This window comes from Theobroma cacao, chromosome 7 (assembly GCF_000208745.1).
Source record: "Theobroma cacao cultivar B97-61/B2 chromosome 7, Criollo_cocoa_genome_V2, whole genome shotgun sequence".
Lineage (NCBI taxonomy): Eukaryota > Viridiplantae > Streptophyta > Magnoliopsida > Malvales > Malvaceae > Theobroma > Theobroma cacao.
The window spans coordinates 9,988,208-10,008,404 of record NC_030856.1 but is presented as its reverse complement, the minus strand read 5'-3'; the positions used below and the strand labels follow the sequence as shown (position 1 = coordinate 10,008,404).

Here is a 20,197-nt window from a genome sequence, read left to right as displayed (position 1 = left end):
TTGAGAGTCTGAGCGTGAGCTCTCCCTTTTCCTCTTTGGGCTTGGGCTCCCTCTTTTGGGCTTTGTGCTTGGTTTCTAATAATACCTTTTCCTTCTTTTTAAAGTTTTTCCATTTAAATATTTTTCCATTTTTACCTAAATTTATTAATCATATATATGTATATATAAATAAAAGAAAACTCCAAGCTTAATCATGTGTTAATTTCAGAAGATTTTTAGAAAGTTAAACAGTATTTTTAGAAGAGATTTGAAAATTTTCATATGAGTTGTAAAGATATGGGATTTGAGCAGATCATATATGTGAGTAATTTATATTTGACTCGTACGCAACGTATAGGTCATATTCTAATATAGTTAACTTTTTTCTTTTCTTTACTACTTCCTCTTTTCCATTTCACGTCTAATCTAATTATAAATATATTAAAAAAATATAAAGTTTTGGAAAAAAAAAGGTTAATTATCCTATGGGAATAACCTAACTAAATGCCACGTGTCTTCTAATCTAATCTAAGTTATTCATGAATTTAATATAATTAAATTAAAAATATAAATGATTAATTATTTTTTATTGATTAATTAAGCCAAGAAAATCGCTTGATTTTGTCCCGACGTAGAATAGGAAATATAATTTTTGATTTAGTTCCTAATTTTATTTTATTTTTTGTGTATTCAATTCATAATTGTTTGGTTCCTATATGCCAAAAGGGAATACGTATGACTTCCCTTTTATTTAAAAAAGAAAAAAAGAATCATCTTTATAATTTGTTGCCATGATAAACATTGTTAGACCAATCATATGAGAAGCAAAATACAATAAATATTTCAATAAACCCATCATTTTGTTAATCAAAGAGATGTAATTGTTACAATATTGGAATATTTCGATAAACTATTTTTATAATTTGTATAAATTGAGTTTTTATATTTTTAGAACTTATTAATGTTAATCTAATTATTAACACTATTAAGTTTCTTTGATTAAAGTTTTTGACATGTTTTGACACAGAAAAAAAAAAAAAACAAATCCATGATTGATTGGGTTAGACCATGTTTTGACAGCATAAAATTTAATGTTGATGGAGCTGCGACAGGCTACCTAGGGGCTACTGGTATTGAGGGCACTTTGAGAGGCAACGATGGTAATATTAGAATCCTTTTCTCTAAGTCTGTGGGCACTATGGACTCTAATCTTGCTGAAATTTATGCTATAAAAGAAGCCTTGCTTCTCTTGCTGCTTTCTCTAGGGTTAGCTCTCATGAGTTCATTGTGGAATCTAACTCCTTCATGCTGTTAAATGGACAAATGACCCTTCTTACGCTCCATGGTGAATGAGGAATATTTTGTGCTTGATCAACATTTGAAGTCTAAACTTTTCTAATGGTTAGTTGATCATATTCCATAATCTACAAATCATTTTGCCGATCGTCTTACTCAAGATGGTGTGGAACATTTGGAGGATCTTGTTGAGATTTTCGACTAACCTCTCTTTCTTTGATTTTGTTGTTGTAGTGTTGGTTTTGTTTTTGATCTGTTTCTTTTGCTTTGATCCTTCTGTTCCTATCTCTTGTGGCTATTGCTTTGTTTGATTTTGTCGTTGCTGTATTTTTTTCTTTTATGCTACTGTTAGTGTTTACAGCTTTTTCTTCTCATCCTGTTCTCAGGTGCTGTGTTTTTCTTTTGAGACATTGCTATTTATTAGCAGTTTCCTTCATTAATTAAAATTTGCCATTAAAAAAAAAACCTTTATTGATGTAAGACCTTTCATGAGAGATATCAAGGTCAAGATAGGCTCAAACAAAGGTGAGTCTTTCTGTGTGACAAACGGTATTAGAGTTTACCCAATCCTTCATTGATGTAAGACCTCACATTATACATATTAGCGGCCTGGGCTACGATGGGTCCTTTCCTTTACGGGTGAAAGAACCAGTGCAATGAGGATGATGCACAATTGGGTGGGATAGAATGTCGCAGATCTTATATTAGTAAGAGATGAGATAAGTTTTGGTGTGAGGAGTTTCCTCCGTCTAATAAACATGTCTTTTGAGTTGGAAGTGTGAGTCCATAACAAGTGACAAAGACAAAACTCTTTCTGAGTGTTGCCACAAGTGTTGATTCATGCTCCACAATCTTGAACCTATAAAGGAAATTTGGCAAGAATACTTTGAGAAAAATAGCTGGTTGCAAAAAGGATATTGATATCAAGATATATAGTAACTATGACTTTGCCATGCTTCAATGGGACTTCAGTGCTAAACTCTAAAATTTTATATTTAAAGGAACAATGTAAGAGTGATCATTAGTGTATACTTAATGAAATAAAATAGCACTTGAGAATTACTTTAGCACAAACTTAGCCTTTAGTCACTTTTGCATATAGTGCAATACCACAATAAGCTTTTGATCACTCTAAGGTTATTGGAAGAAATCCCAACTACAACCTTGTTAAATCATATTATTATATACCATACAAGGATTTACAGAAGAGGGATGGAGCAAACTCTACAACTGATTTGAGTTCATCCTAGTTATAATACACAAAATATAATATGTCAAATATGTCTAAAGACCTTTATACTGTAAACAGTAACAAATATTACAAATATATTTGTAAAGGGGGTTCTTGTGATAGGGAGAGGAAGCGTTCCAAACAAGTAAAAGGATGCGCTAGAGGAGATAAAGAAGAAGATTGGAGCAGTTCCTGAAATATTGAGTGTTGTGGCAGGTGGAAGAGAACAATAAGAGAATTAGGGAATATAAGAGAATTAGAGAGATAATTTAAAGAGAGAAGCTCTCAAGTTGAGAATATGTTACCTAGGAGGGGGGAGATAAGCTCTCGAGGAGAATGTATTAGCCTTTTTTTTAGGAAGGGAAGAGTCCCTCTAAATGAATTGTGAGGCTCTATATATAGTGGTTAAATTGGCGGTTACTCAAAAATAGACTTTAATGTGCCTAATGAATGACATTATTATGAATAATATTAATGTGAGTAACCGTTACTGTAATTGGATGTAATAAAACTTGTTTTCAAGTAAAAGGTAATAGAAAAGAGGTGTACAATAATAGGTACAAAAGAAGAAGCTGTACGAGAATAGGTACAAAAGAAGAAGCTGTACGAGAATAGGTACACGAGAATAAGATAAGAGGGTGAAACACTTATACTTCAGGAAAATGTTAAGAGGAAGACTTCTTAACTACCTCCATATCTGAGCCACCAAGCCAAACACTTTGGAACATCCCAAGATGAAAGTAACCCATGAACCCTGCCACTTATTTCGAGTTGATTTCACTATCATCTAAGTGAAGTGGTTATTCTATTCGAAATAGTTGTTCTACTTGTATTAGTTGTTCCATATGGAGTAGTGCTTTACTTATTCTAGTTGTTTTGCTTTAAGTAGTACTTCACTTATTCTAGTTGTTTTGCATGAAGTAGTGCTTTACTTGTTCTAGTTATTATGTGTGAAGTAGCACTTCACTTGTTCAAGTTATTCTTTGTACAATATTATGTTGTAGCATGATTCTTTAGAGAATAGGTATTAACCAAAATCAAGTATCTACAATATTCAATCATTTATCTTAATTGGAAAAGCTTGAAGATGATGCCATAGATATTGAAGGTTGAGATATGCTTCTCAATCGGTCTAAATATGGTATTGGCTTCTTCCATAGAAATAATAATTGACAAGTGGCTTCTCATATGGTAATGCTAAAATGAGTTTGGAGCAACGATAGAATGTGATGCAAGATTGGAGTATAACCCACGTTCAACTTCATCCCCAGCAGGTGGAGTGCCAGAAACTAATATCTTATTCCTACCTAACTAGCACTACTCCTTTAGTAAAAGCCAGAATCAGTCATAGCAATACTAATTTGAAGATTGCAGAACCTTAATACGTAATTCTTAAGCAATGCGAATTGTTGTAGTCAGCAGGTTAAACTAAGTACTACTTCAAGTCAAGTAAGAGGTCTTGACCCTAATTTAGTAATGAACATCCAATTAGAATTAAGCCTAGAAAGAGTGTTGACAGCTCCAACCAATAACATGCATGGCACACGATGTTTTGGTAACGTAAGAGAAAGTTATGCATTACCAGGGCCCAGGGGGAACCCTTAGTTTGTTTTAAAGTTTCAATACGCCAAGACAAGGGACAGAGGAGAATAAGTAAGTCAATTGGACCTCAAAAAGTTCATGGCTATGTTCAGCAGTGGCAGGAAAGAATTTCTCAACTAGGTCCATTTTCTATTCTTGTGATAAGGGTAGTTCGCTTTGACATTAAATATTCGATCAGAAATTAGGTGGAGCAAGTCTTTCATTAGACTTGAATTCCACGAACACCCTTTATCATTTTTCTTTTTCGTAGATTAAAAGAAGTTTAATTTGATTAAGATAGAACACAACAATTAACATAAATTGAATATGTACGAAAAACAAAATGCATACCATCTATGTATATAGAACATAAGAATACCAAAATAATATATAACCAACTCAGTAAGAGACAACAAATTTAGACAAGTCAGATCAAAAAGCCTATCCCTAGAGCCTAGAGGGACACATTTCTAATGTTAGTACAACTTGTGCCGTTAATTATTAGGTCTTAGGTTTAAATCGTGGGATGGAGTAGGAACTCATTTTGTAACTTACTTGACGGTCCTATGAATCTTCATATATGTCAAAAAAGAAACAAGAAAAAAAAAAAAACCTAGACCAAAGATATCTAATAAAAAAGAAAAAGAGGCAAAAGTTTGAGTATCAAATGTATAGCTAATAACTCCTATGAATATTATATATGGATAGATCTCTTTTATATAATCCAAATAATTTATGTAAAAAAACAAATTAAAAAGCTTTCTAGAGGTTAGTGAGCAATAATTGACCTAAGATAAGCTTGGTCAAAAAGTAATCAAATAGGTTATGAATATGGCGCCTATAAGAAATTTGTAACTTTGACGTGACATTCACAAAATTTCTTTCGTTCAAGTTTTATAGACCGCATGCTTAGGTTAGCAAGAAAATGCGTAAACTAATTTAACCGTCAAGTAACCATCAAGCTGAGCCAAGATTGTGGAAAGTATATTCTAACCTTCTAATAGAAAAAATAATTAGTTGGCCTCTAAACTGAATTGGTCGCCCGTGGGTTAGTTAACCATTACCAAAATTAATTCAGGTGTACGGTAAGAGGTAGGCAGGAAACTCGTCAATTAATAATTTTAAAAAGAAAGAGAGGAAAATAATATATATATATATGGATGATGATCTTGGCATATTGCTCATACTTAGGGTTCCTTTATTTTGATGTACAATATTTTTTAAAAAATGTTTTCAGGATTTATATTTGTTTAGTAGACAGAAAATTTATTCCAACTGTAAAATATTTTATCAGTTAATAGAAAAAATACCTATTGACCACATAAAATGTCTTACGTCTTTAAGAGACGTAAGACATTTTCCGGAGAACTGAAAAACACTCTTATACTAAAACTAATAGTATAGGTATGATGAATATTAATATTTAACTTTAAATATTAATATTTAAATTATTCAATACTATTAAAATATTTTAAAAANTAATTAAAATATTTTTAAAAATATTTTTTAATGAAATCATTCAATGCAATTAAAATTTTATTTATAAAATGAATAAATCTTACTAATAGTTATAATAAAAAATATTTCAATGCTTGTCACTTAATGGATACATATTTATAAATATAAATTTTGGATGTTTTACATAATTGATAAATATTGATATTTTTATAAAGTTATGGTAAAAAAAATGATGAGATGGAAATTTTTTCTAAAAGTTAGAGTTTTCTTTCATTATAGATATGTGCTTAAATGCTTTGAAAAATATTATTATTTATTTTACCCATTTTCTTAATTTTGATCCAAAATTAGTGAGAATCAAATGGTATTATTGTTTTGTAATCAATTCCTATTTATTATTTTAACACTCAATTAACTCTACCAGTGATGATGGATCCAAACAATAAAAAATGTTTTCAATAGTTTATTTAAATAATATAAAATATTAATTTTTCCTATAAAATATTTTACACAAAAAATTTTTTTCCTCAACAAGTTATTTTTCGATCACCAAACAAACCTTTAATGTCGTAACTATAAGCATGTTGGGCTTGAACTAGTTATAATTGTTTAATAGGATGGATCATATTATATATATATATATATATATAATTGGTTTTTTTTTGTACATAAAAGATATATAAAAGGAAAGTGTCCCATGTTAGACCTCAACTCTCTTAAAGAAGGTGATAACAATTAAGTGAAGCTTGAGTTGTTAAAGATATATAGTTTTGTATTTAAGTATTTGACTCCATGATAAGTACATGTAATTTATGCTTAAAGAATTGAGTTTAAAATTTTTGTTCTCAAGTCATTAAAATGAATAATTGCTTTCATGAATTATAAAACCAAAGTTTAATATAAAATAAAAAATTCACAATACTTCCAATAAAAAAAATTCAAAATTCTTGTTATAAAATCATTATTATGAATTTTTTTTGCCACTTCAAAGACTTTTTATGATATTTCATGTAAGGTACATATTAGGGCAGAGCTAGCGAACTTTTGTTGGAGGGGCAAAAGACAAATAGGAATAAGGGGATAAAATTTTTAAAACTAATATGCTGAATTTAACCTACAATAAAAAAAAATTCATAATATATAATAATTTTATATAACATATATATCAAAAGAAACAAGAAAAGAAATACTTACCATAGTTTTTTAGGAAAGTTGTGCTTGATGATGTTTTTTAGATTTAAATTCATTAATTATTAACTTTATACTAAAAAGGTCAACAATATTTTTCTCAACATAAACAATTAAATTATCTTCAAAAAACTCATCATTCATTTTATTTCGGAATCTTATTTTCACAATTTTTATTGTTGAAAAGGCTTTCTTAATAGTTACTGTATAAATCGAAAAAGTAAAGATAAGGAGTGATAATTTCTTGACTTTCTTTTTTTTGCTAACCTCTGGCACAATTCAAAAAGTATCTTAATATCTTCAAAACCTTACTGATGAGGTATATCAAGGTTGTAATACCTCGATTATAAGCTTAAAAGAAGTTTTTCTTGCTCCTTAAAATCCTAAAAATAAAAACTCTCTATTAACTTTTAGATATCGTCAATATTAAATGATTTGTAATTATTAAAATAAAATGATAAAACTTAAATTAAGGTAAAACTAAGTAGAATTTGTAAAGTCATTTTATTATTATTTATTTGTATTAATTATAAAATAAAAAAACTATTTTAAGGGGAACAAAATAAAAAATTTCAAAAAATTTGGGAAATCATTGAAAAATATATAATTAAATAAAAATTTCAAAATTTTTGACCCCTCCCATTGACACACAACGCTCCGCCCCTGGTACATAATATAGTTTATTTTTTATTACATATGAAGATTCTCTAATCTCTATTGAGTCTTAAGTAAAAGAATGAGAGGCAAACCTCTCCCATCCTACATATAAACCTCACATTTCTTATCCTAAAATTGGAATTAAAGGTTTTCCAAGTCATAATCTCTCAAGTACCTTCACACCCAGTCCTTGGCTTAGCATCATACTCTAAAACCTGTTGTCAATCACGTGCATATTTATTTATTAATTAAACAACATCGATATTACACAAATATTTCCCCTAAGATTATATTTATTTTGTGTTTATCAAATTTCTTTTTATATATTTTTGGGTGGTGCGACGTATTTGGACCATTCATATACACAAAGACTTTTTAGTCCATAAAGTGATGATGCACTGAAAGTCTGAAAGGTACACGCGATAGTCGGAGAGCTCAAAGTCATTAAACCAAATACAAAGATCCAGCTGATTTCCAAGGTGTATTTTTGTCAAAGGATTGAAATTTTAAACAGTTTTGACAGTCATATACATAGAAGCATGAAAATCAAAGTTGGTAGGAAAAATGTCAAAGCTTAAGCAAGAAATTAAGAATTGGGAGGAGTTTACTTAATTTCTTTTAATATTTTTTTAAGTCATTCAATTGCAAAAATGCTCCAATAAGAAAAAAAAAAGAGCATTCAAACTGCAATCTGGACTAAAAGGAAAGATTAATAAGAAGTTTTTACTATTTTTTTGTCTTGTATTTTGGAAGCATAATACTTAAAGCTCTTGAATTATTTTAAAAAATTTAAATAAGTTTATTATTTTTTATTATATTCAACTAATTTCTTATATTTTTGTTTTAAGCCAAATAAATCCTTATAACTAATAGTTGATTAATTGTCATGAACTTAACTTGTCATCTTATGCCATGTGGTGTTGACGTGATATGTTGACATATCATAATGAATGATGATGTAATATGTTGACATATTATAATGAATGATAATGTGATATATTGACATGATCATAAAGCATTTCTCATTCTCCATGTTAAATAGTATGCATAAAATAACAAGTGACATTTTGACTCATGACAATTAGGCAACTATTAATCACAAGAGTCTATTTGATTAAAAATAAAAGTATAAAAACTTGATTGAATATAATAAAAAATTAAAGACTTATTTAAATTTTCTTAAATAATTTAAAAATTTTATAAGCATTATGCCTATTTTGTAATAGACCTTTAATTACTATCCTCGTGTATAGAGTTCATAAATTGGAGAAATCATATTTGTCAATAGAGACTCAAAGTGTATCGGAAAGTAATAAACCCAAAAACTACTGAAATGGAGCTCAACCCACTCTTTCAAATCTATACATGAATTAGATTTTATTAACTTTAAACTATAATATAATGTGTAAATTAAATAATGTCAAGGTCTATTTGAATTCCCTTATCTCAAAGCATGCTAATTATCTATTCCTATTATAACTTCACATTATCAACTGTTACTCCATCCCATTCAATTTGAAAAGTCATCCTATTTTTAACAAGTCAATTAGTTTTAATTACACATCAAATGTAGAATCATTAAATGATGAAATATTCTTTCATCAAAGTGCATTAATTATGTGTAGACAAGCCTTTCAAAAAAAGAAAAGTGCAGGCAAGTAATTGGAACACTTAATTTGCCAGACTCATGCCAACACCCTTCATTAACATTTGAGATGGGCTCGAGTTTTATATGGGACTAATTAATTAAGCTCTCGAGCCTTCGAAAATTCATGTGAAAACTTCTGGAACTAAGTTCGTTGAATGGTTATTTATGTTATATGATTTAACTTATCATTTGGATTATCACTTTATTCATATTCGTATAAAGCCATTAGCTAATTTAATAGATAATGTCACATTGAAGTGTGGTTTGTTAAGTTGAAGGTTTTAATATTGAAAGCTAAGAGTTGAATTCCTTTTATTACTTTTCAATATATATTTTTTATTATTATTTAAACACATATGATTTAGTTATAAATTATAAATCTCACACGTATGAACGGTGACTAAATGTGTATTAAAAAGTTAATAGACACAAAATTTAATAAATTATTATTAAAAATTATACTAAACTTTTATTACTAAATTTGTATTGGTACACTAGTAAAACTTAAATTAGATGCTAAATTATCTTTAGTAACATTAATTTTCTAGAAGTAGATGTACATGTATGATTTTGTCAAGATTTTATACAGACTTTTAATAATAATTTGAAGAAATTTTAATACATACATTAGATTGATTATCTCCTTTTTAAAATGTTTAAATGAAGTTGAAAAAAAAAACCAATGAAAATAGAAAATTTGGATTATTGACAAATGGAACAATAAATAGAGAAAAGTGGAAATTATGTGCAAAAATTCAAAGAAAATTTAAAATTAATTGAAGAAGTGATCAAATTTTGTTGGAAAATTGACGTAGACGTCTAGCAGATAATTTCTTGGAACAAGTTGAGTGTCAAAAGCCAAAACGAAAAGCCCAAAAGTCATAAATATGCATGTTTATAATTTTAATATTTTCCTTGTTAGTTAGGAGACTATATAGGAATTATAGATATAATAGAATTTCTCTTTTATTTAATTTACTTGTACCAAGATTTTAAGATAGAGATGTTTTAGTTAGGAATTAAATCTCTTGTTAACTACTCTAGTTGTACTAGATAATCGGAAGTAGAGTTTTACTAAGATTTAGGCCTATAATGTTATAAATAGGACTCTTAGGCTTAGTTTTTAGGATCATCAAATAATATTACTAAATTCTTCTTTTAAACTTGAGTTTAAAGTTTCAATATTTGAAACTTGGTTATTAACCTTAAAGGTATAGTCAGGTGCTAGTCTTTATTTTTACGCGAACTCATGATTCACAAGTATTAATTAGCAACCTTTAATAAGGTGCAATCACAGTATTTAGCTAAATAGAGAGGGTTGGATGGCAAAAAAAATAGAGAGGGTTGAGGGGAATACTAGGTCTCCCTTTGATCCATTCCAAAGAATCAAAGACTAATTAATAATTCAGCCTTTTGCTCCAAAAAGTTCATGTAATTAAGGGAGAATTCTACAAATATATTAACAATACAATCATATGTATATTATTAACGATAAACACCATTAACGGATAATTGCAGCTTGAACACTTCATTTATTTGCTCATAGTGCTTATCTTTAATATATGTGAGTTTCAACTACAACAACATATAATTAATTAGAAAGGCATTTACAGAAGAGAGGGATCAAGAGCAAACTCTACAACTGATCTGAGTTCATCCCAATTAGCGTAAGTAACTAAGTCCGTTTCAGGATTCGAAAAGCTTGAAGATGGTGCAATTAATAGAGGTTGAGCCGTGGTGCTCAATTGGTCTGCTGCTGCATGCCATTGGCTTCTACCATTGATTTGATTAACAGCTTGGTGTTGAAGGATTGGATCACCGAAACTTATGTAATTCTCAACATTATTGGATTCCACAGTAAATGTTTGAGAGCTTGTTCTGTTAGTCGAATGACGTTTAGCAGCAACTTCTCTCCAATCTGGTGTGTATAACTTTCTATGTGATGCGTTCCGCTTGAAAATTCGACATATGGTCCATACTTCCTGGAATTAATCCCCAAAATTAAAGATTTATTAGGATTAATCAAACACTGCCATGGGGAATAGAAATGAAATCAATATATATTGCTACTTTTATAATATATTGCTTACAGCTTCTTGGGCATATTGGGGATCGGAAAGGCTTGTGTTATTATCATTGCTGGGAAGGCGAAACTCATGCATCATCCAGTCCGTTTTGGTTCCTTTTCCTGCACTCCCGCGGTAGTATACTAACGTTTTCTTTAGCCCTATGCACACATGGCCTTCACCTCCATGTGAATAAACAGGCTTGTCAATGCCGGTTGCCTTCCAAAACCCAGATCCTGTCACTCTATTTGGTCTAATGCTGTTTCTATACTTTCTTCCCCTTTTGCAGAAGAAATATGAGTCGCTCTCTCCCTCACTGCTAGGCTCTGCATGATTGATTAGTTATGATATACAATATTAGAGTGAATAAAATTATGAAGGAGATCAGATATGGCCACAGGGGCTAAGACCTAATTTTTCTTTTGCATCAAAGAACAATATGTATATTGCACTAGCAAATATATGGATAACAAACCCCCCTTTGGATGCAAAAATTAATACGAAATCTTCAACTAATACTAGACGAATTACACATCTGAGCAAAACTTCTGCAAAAATAATTATATGATTTCAAGTCAAGGTAAACACAAAGTGCAAAACTTATGAGAACAAAGAATTATCAAGCTATCTATTTCATTTTTCAGAAGAGGCTTGATGATTTTGTGTTAGAAGGCTTCCTTCTTAAAGAACACACCATAAATTTGGACAGACCCATCGTATAACATAAAAATTAAGAAATAATTATATGAAAAAAAAAAAACTGACTTAACTTGATGCTATAAGGCAGCTTGAAACTTCTTTTATTTAAAAATTTTGGATCTTTTAACCAAATAAACCTGAATCTCTTTCACTTATTGAAAGATAGGTAGAGAAAATATTGATGAACATGCATAAAAAAGAAATTAAAGTAGATAGTAAATCATACTTGGAAGGTCCCAAGGATCACATTTATAGATATCCATCTGTTTGATGAGTTCGATTTTGATGGGTTTCTTGTCAACCTTTCGTTGAAGATAAAAACTAAGAAGCTCTTCATCTGTGGGATGGAAACGAAACCCTGGCAGCGGAACATCTTCGTCCATCATGGCAGTACCATCTTGGACGTTCATCTTTCCTTTGTGTCCTTGAAAAATTCCAGTTGCAGTATATGAAACGAAGAGCTTAATTGTTTGTAGTTTGAGCTTCGGAGAACCTTCTTAAATACTCTTCAGTTAGAAAAAGTCAAGTCAATGGTCTTGACTCTTTGATAACGAGCATCCAATGAGATAAGAAAGAGTCATCAATGTCTGTCTAAATGTCCATATATATACAAACAATTTCACATAAACAAAAAATTAAATGCAACAACACGGTTAGCAGGGGAGTTTTACCAGGTTGCCCCTTGGTAGGCTTGGCTTATCATTTTGAAATTTCGATAGGGACTGAGTGGCTCATTGTGAATGAGGAAGCCCCAAATAGCCCATGCTATGCTGGCCAAAAGCATGGACTTCTCATGGTCAATGCAATCACTGTTCATGCATTTGCTTAGTTTACCACAGAAGTTGTTCAAAGTAAATCCTACAGTGAACAAACTTTCATCAAATTTCACGAGATCCTATGTTGGATTTGTCATTGACCTAGCTGCAGCGTTAGTGCTTCATTTATATGTAAAAAATTTCTCAAATTTCATGGAGTTGAGTTAGAACTCAGAACCCAATTGATTGCATTAAGAGAATTATTTTTAATAATTAATTAAGTAATTTAAGAGAATTATTTTTGATAATTAAATAATGAGAATCGACTCATTTTGAAACAGCATAAATGATAAAAATTTATCTCATCGAACAACTTAACAAGATTTAAATTAATAACATCAACTAACCTAGAAAACATTTTCTTAACAAAATCTATCTCATCGTGCAGTACCCTGTCGATTCTAACGTCATTAAGTTTCTCTCTTGACAAATTATGAAAATTGAATTTGAGACGACCAGAGAGAGGACATGACGAAACTTTCTCAGGCTTCTTTAATTTAGCTTAAATCATAATTCTAAATATATAGCGTTTCAATGATAACTAAAGCTATCAAAATTAATGGATGAATAAAAAAACTTTAACTAAAGACTTGTTGTGGCACATCTGGTAATGGATGAATAAAAAAATACTTTTCAAAAAAAGAATGATAAACTTGTAAGTTCAAATCCTCTTTTTCTTGGGTTTTTTTTTTTGAATAAGACCCTTGACAGGAAATTGGAAACCATGACAAGAGAGTATATAACAAAAAACGTTAGATCAATGGTTCATGCTAAAACATAGAATAATGAGATTTGTTACGTATTATGGAAATTAAAAGTCCAAGGATCAAATGGTCCTACATGTCTTATTTTATACAATTACTTTTTCTTTTCTTGTCTTCAATAGAATTCTTCTTTTGATAAATCTGTCCTTTGAAAGAATCTAATTCCTTGCTAAATATAAATATATATATATATATATATATATATATATATTTTATTCCATAAGTGCTTTGCAAAATCAAAGTAAAAGGATTTCTAGAAGTTGAATGCACAATATTTGACCACAAGAGTTAAAAATATTTTCTTGAGCGTACATAAGCATAATCCTCTTCCCATTGCTATCAAGGAAAATTTCACATGGTAAATGAAGTATAAAGCTAGTTGTTTTGACTAGCCATTCACTGTATTTCCTCCTACAGTAATTGTCTACCTTTGAACTTTATTATTCTTAGAATTATAAAAAAGGACTTAACAAAGCACATTAATTAATTTGGTTAAGAGATTTAGTGGTCAATGGTCTTCTTTGTTTTAAAAAAATTTTTTTTTGGACGACAAAATGCACCTAACGATGCAATGAAAATGACCTAATTATTATCAAGCATTGACATCTGACATCTAGAGAGCCTCTTTGTTTCGTTCAACACACACTTGTACAGGCATGTTACCAAGAAGTTGAACATTTGACATGTAATCTAGAACAGAGTACAACTTCCAAGTGCCACTATAGTGTTACTCATTTGTTTTTATCATATTTGGAAAATTATTGGGTAGATCATTGTGATATGATCACATCATCATAGATTTGATAAATTAAAACGTGACATGTAATGAATTAACAAATTTTCATTTTTTTTTTATTTTTGAAAGGTGAATTAATGCTCTTCATTAATCAACAGGGAGTAGAGAATTCCCTAGAACAAAACTACATAGAAACATACACCTGAAACACAAGATGGAGCATACCAGACCCACTTCACAATCAACAATACACAGCCAATCTGTACCCAAAAAATCAACCACCTAACTATACATCAGCCAAACCAAAAATCTTGCCACCACCTCAACACTGATGATGCAGAAAGAACCCCTGCGACCACCTGGATGAAAAAAGACGCACGGACCATCTCCAAAACATATCATGTCATTGCCAAATCCAATAAACGGCATAGCAGTAAAAGTCCTCTCAAAACCAGATTTACACTGAACCAGGAGACACAGCCTTGAATAAATAAATCAGCAAACAACCCATTCCAGGAACCAGTGGTGAGGAGCCTGCAGACATGTTTCCTTCTCTCTGTCTATCTCTTGCTATCTCATCATCGACTTACAGACCAAAAAATATGGCATGGTGAGTAACAACAGCTTTTTAGGTTTATTGATGTTAAGTTTTTCAATGATTCAAATTTGCTATAACATGTCTTAGCATGTAACAAAGTGATTCATGCCTAAAGCTTTGGCCTTGGTCTGTAACGTTTAGTGCTGAAGCTTTGGCCTTACCATGTAATATCTGGTGCTGAACCTTTGACCTTGGTGTGTAACATTTGATGCTAAAACTTTGACCTTGATGTGTAACATTTGTTGTTGAAGTTTTAGTGTGTAACATTTTTTTACACATGATGTGTAACAACAACATTTATTAAACATGGTATATAACTTGCTCATTTATATTTTACTCCAACATAATTAAAATGTGTAACAATTTTTTTTGAACATGGCATGTAATAACAACATTTTTTAAATATAATGTGTAATTTGTTCTCTATTTTGTATTTCATGAAGATATAAATTCTTGTAGTTAAACATCTTCACGATAAAGATCAAGTTTAAAATTAAAGAGGAATTTGATATGAAAATGAAGATGTATTTAAAAATTATTCAATGTCAAATTGGGATAAAATAGATTTGGATAAAAAGGTATTAGTGTGAAAAATTATTCAATGTCCAACTGAGATAAACTGGATTTGGACCAAAATATATTATCCAAAATCCTTGGATAATTAACTTTTTGGTTATTTTTTTTGTTATATTTTCAATAATCATAAAAAAAATGACGTTTAATATTAGTAGGAAGAGGGAAATTAATAACAGAGAGTACGACACTTTGAATATGAGGAGGTTTCATTAATGATAATTTTGTCCAAAAATCATTTTACTTGACTATACACCGTTAAAATTTAAAAAAAAACCTATTTTTAAGAACACCAGCTAAAAAAAATCATCCCTTCAATAAATTTCTTTTTATCTTTTCAAAAAAAAAAAATCTCTGCAAGACCAAACGTTTCTGAAGGAAAGGTCTCAAAATTAACGCGTTATTAAGTACCAACTAAAGCGAAGTAGTGCTTAAACTTTGACCTTGTTATCAACATGTCTACAGAATTCTCCTTGACCCCCAAACTTGCTAACAATTAACCTTACGCCCTATAAACATTACATCAAGGGATCGAGGGAAGTCATTAAATATATTTCCATCACCTATCTGTCACAATTTGTGTTTTTGCATACTTGGTCCAATTGGGCATGCATGTTTTATAGAACATATCAATCTCGAAATTAATAGCAAAATGAATGGCCGTTGGCCAATTATCACCTAACCTTATTAACAATCCATACTAAGAATTGGGTGTATAATAAAAATGATTGAACCTTCCAACAATTATGGAATGATGTAAAATTAATGGTATTTAAAAGCAGATCTTTAGGTGACAGTTGTTATTGTGTTTTTTCTTTCCTTTGTTTTTTTAGTGAGAGGGTGGAAGAAAGAATTGAATGGTAGTATTTGAGTGCATATAAATATATTGGTCAATTTGTATTTAGAATAAATTAACTACGATTAGGAGGGATGTCCAAAGGGATCCGATGAAAGGATATAAATATATCCAAAAAGAAACAAAACATAAACATCTCTCACCTTTTCTCTGAAAATTAAACATTATTTTACAAATGTGAATAAACTATATATATATATAATTAATAGGTTGCCCCAACTTCTTTATTTAGTAAGTCAAGGAGGATCAATACCTGTCAAGTCGAGGTCAATTTTGCAAATTACTGAAACAAATTTTAGCCAATAAGTATGACTAATTCAATTCAAAGCTAATCTTCTTTTTTGTCTTCTTCTTACATTGAATTATTTTATTATCTTGTAAAGTAATGATCTTTACAAAATCAATAAGAGACTTTTCTTGATCAGGTTGTTTTGTTCATACTATAAAACCGTTTAGTGTTTTTTTTTTTTTTGAAGTAAAGTGTGAGATGGGCCTTTTTGATTAGTGATCCCTCTTTTCGGTTTCAAGCATACACATTAAGGGTTAAAATTTGAGATTTTGTTTTAGAGTATTTTCAGTTTCAATGTTAAAATTAGGAGGGTGAGAATTAGAAGATAGGAGAGGGATAACTTTCATTATACAGCTCAAGTCCCAGTATATCAACAAAAAATTATGTATGCATATGTAAAGGGATATTTCAATAGTTAGAATTTGAAGCTTTCAATTTATAATTTTTATGTTGAATGTTGATGCGAGTTTGAGATCAATGGATTGGACAGAGTTATCTTCGCTTGTATAATTTAGTTGCATCAATTTCACTGCGTTGTCTTACTTGTTAACTAGCTACCAATTATAAAATTGCTAGGATTCCTTGGTAAGTTTTAAAGAGTGAAGGGAGGAGTTGATGTCAATGAATTCTGGAGGCTGATAAGATTGGGGGGAGGGGGCTGAACTGAAAGGAGTCAAGGGAGAGGCTGTGTGGGGTCGTCTGATGGAAGGGAATGGATGGCGTTCCTTGGTTTGATGCGTGTGGCATGCGCTTGGTTGCCTGTTTATGGCTGGAAGCTCACGTTCCCTGCCCTGGCTTTCTGGGAATGTTTTTCCTGTGACTTAATTTCTGGGTTCCCTTGCGTTTTTGGGACTGACCAGTGGCTTTTTGCTCCCAAGTGAAGGATGAGTGTGGTTATTAACTGTAAAGGGCTTATGTTCATCTCTGAAACTAGCTAGGAGTTTCTTCAATTCATGGATTTAATTTAGCTTTGCTTAATAAAAATCATTCCTTGGTATGTTTTATATATGATTCAAGAGAAATAAAAATGAAAATAAGATGCATTTTTTCAATGTTCCATTGAAAGTTGCACATAAATAACATCCAGACATTTGGTTTGATAAATAGTGCATGATCTCATACTCAATAAACATGATTAGAATCCCATCTTCTCAAAAAATAAAATAAATGAACTTATTATATAGACCAGACCTAGCAAAGTCTCATCTCTTATCACATCTTCATCACACAAAAAGTTTACTTTTCCATTCCACATAACACTTCTAACAATTAAATAAAAAACCAAGAACTGGTTTACTCTCTAACATCCTATGGTAAAAATTATGGAGGAATTTGGTTTATTTTCCATTATTATCTAGAATGAAAAGGATATAAACAACTTAAGTTCTACCATTTTACTAATATAAATGGTCAACTTTGCAATTGCCAAGTCTTAAGAAAAAGTGTGAAATTTCTTCAAACGAAAAATATTCTTAGATTTTTGGATTGATTTGATGCTATAAATCGCTTTCCATTGTATATGAATTTTCCATTTCTGTATATACAGAGAACATCAATTTCAGCATGTATAGACCAGTTCCCAGTTCTCATACGGCACGTACCTAGATACATTATATATTATTCAAAAGAATTCAGGAATTATAAGTCATCTAAGTCGCACGTGCCTTAGAATTTGAAAAAGCCTGCTTTTGTCGGTGTTTGAACAAAACTTAAAGTCCTCCCGTCAATAATTATGGAATCCATATTTCTACAATAATTTGAACCTTCTCTATTTAGAAAGCCTATGCTATAAATTGAAGGTCGTTTTCAATACTATAATCCTCTGTTTTCATTCATTGAAGGGTTGTAATATGAGCTTTATCCACAATGGTGGATTTAAGATTTTATTTCAGGAGTGATTAAAAGTAATCATATAAGAATATATAGATTGGATTAAAGATTCGATTTAAAGTAAAAATTAATCAATTTTAAAATTAAATTAAATTATAATATAAAATTTTATTAACAATTTAAATTTAAGTTTCAAATTTACTAATACAAATAGTTATAAAGCAGAAAAAATTACCGTTAGATTTTCATGTTAAGTATTATAAGCTATTAAGCGATGTATGTTTTACATAAGGCCACGTTAGATTATATACAATAATGTAAAATATTTTAATAAAGTTATGCCAAGTGTTCAGACTCATGTCAATCCAGTTATTCAGAAAAATATATGTGAAAGTCAAATCCATATTAATAGTTATTTTATTTGGAGGGAAACAACGCAAAACATTGTTTGGGACAAAGGGTTCTTCTAATTTGATGAATGATAATTGTTTGATTGATTTAAAAAAATAAAAAGAGAAAGAGAATAAGAGAAAGCGCCAAATCCTTCAATATATATTAATAATTACTTGGTTTGGAGAGAAAAAAATTGTTTGATTGATTCATAAAAAATGAAAATAGGAGAAAGGGCTTTTCTAATTTGATGAATGATAATTGTTTGAATGATTCAAAAATAAAAAAAATGAGAAATGGTTTTTCCAATTTGATAAAGGGTTTTTTTAATTTCATGAATGATAATTGTTCGGTTGATTTAAAAAAAAAAAAAAGAGAAAGGGTTCTTGCAATTTGATGAATGATAAGCCTCCAAAAAATTTATAAAAGAAAAAAAAGGGAAAATGAAAAAAATTTATAGAATTTGTACTCAATAGGAATCGAACCTAAACCACTATATAAAAAATAATTGTTCGATTTAATTAGGGGTGGCAAAAAAATATATCTTAAATTTTATATGTATGATAATAAAATAAATTAAAAATTGAGGGGTGGCAGATCCCTCTCCCTCCGCCCCTGATCCTATGGCTGGCCAAGAAAAATCAATCATTAGTTCCTTTATTGTAAGTTTGGGGTTTTATTTTATGCAATATATATATATATATCTATCTATATATTGTGCTTAACCAATCTCTATTCACCTGTTTTTTTCTTTTGAAAAAAAGAAAGCTTTTTTTTTTTTATATTGTACACTTGTTTAATAAAACAGAAGTACCAACTGTATCATGTTCAGAAAGTAATTAAAATTGTAATGTTAATAATATGACGAACACTTTTTTTTTGGTAGGATGATGAACACTAATTAAAATGTAATGTGATAGTATATATTATATACAAAAAAGAGGTATTTATTAAGAATATATTGAAATTATAAACACTATATATAGTAATTATTGAACTAATTTTTAATTTTAAAAATAAATAATTAAGTCGAAATAATTAATTTTACAATGGCAACCAAAGGATGTCCCTTGGTTCGAAGCATCTACTACAATAATTTCATTATCCGTAGTTGGCATGAACAACCTTAGAAAAGCCCCATTAAAGGTCTCATTCATCATCCATTTATCATGCCAAAAATAAACTCCATCTCAAGTTCTCACAACCCATACCATCAAAACCAATCAATTTGTCAAACCCTTATTTTGTGGTAGATTTATGATATTTCATTAGATGTTCAACATCTTCTCCTTTTGGACCGTTGAGGGCAGCCATGGAAGTTGTCCGACATCATATTTTCCCCAAGTAGTCTTCTCAGTTTGAAAGGGAGGTTTTAGGCAATTTTTGTATAGGGTGGTTTTCACTCTGTAAAGGGATGCTTTAGGTTGAGTAGTACATGTGGTTATATATGGGTCACCTCTGCTTCCATACGAAAGGTTACAAATTTATTTAATTCTGTTTTGTCAATGAAAGAGTTTATGGCTTATTAAAAAAGTAGTATTCT

At 30.0% G+C, this 20,197-nt stretch overlaps 1 protein-coding gene across 1 annotated transcript; it reads right to left on the bottom strand.

Moving 5' to 3' along the window:
- On the bottom strand, positions 10,551–12,258 carry LOC18594563 (transcription factor JUNGBRUNNEN 1). Its single transcript, XM_018124609.1, has 3 exons — positions 12,030–12,258; positions 11,129–11,430; positions 10,551–11,020 (listed from the first exon to the last, which is right to left on the bottom strand). Exons 1-3 carry the CDS (start codon positions 12,211–12,213, stop codon positions 10,646–10,648), a joined length of 861 nt encoding a protein of 286 aa, XP_017980098.1. The 5' UTR covers positions 12,214–12,258; the 3' UTR covers positions 10,551–10,645.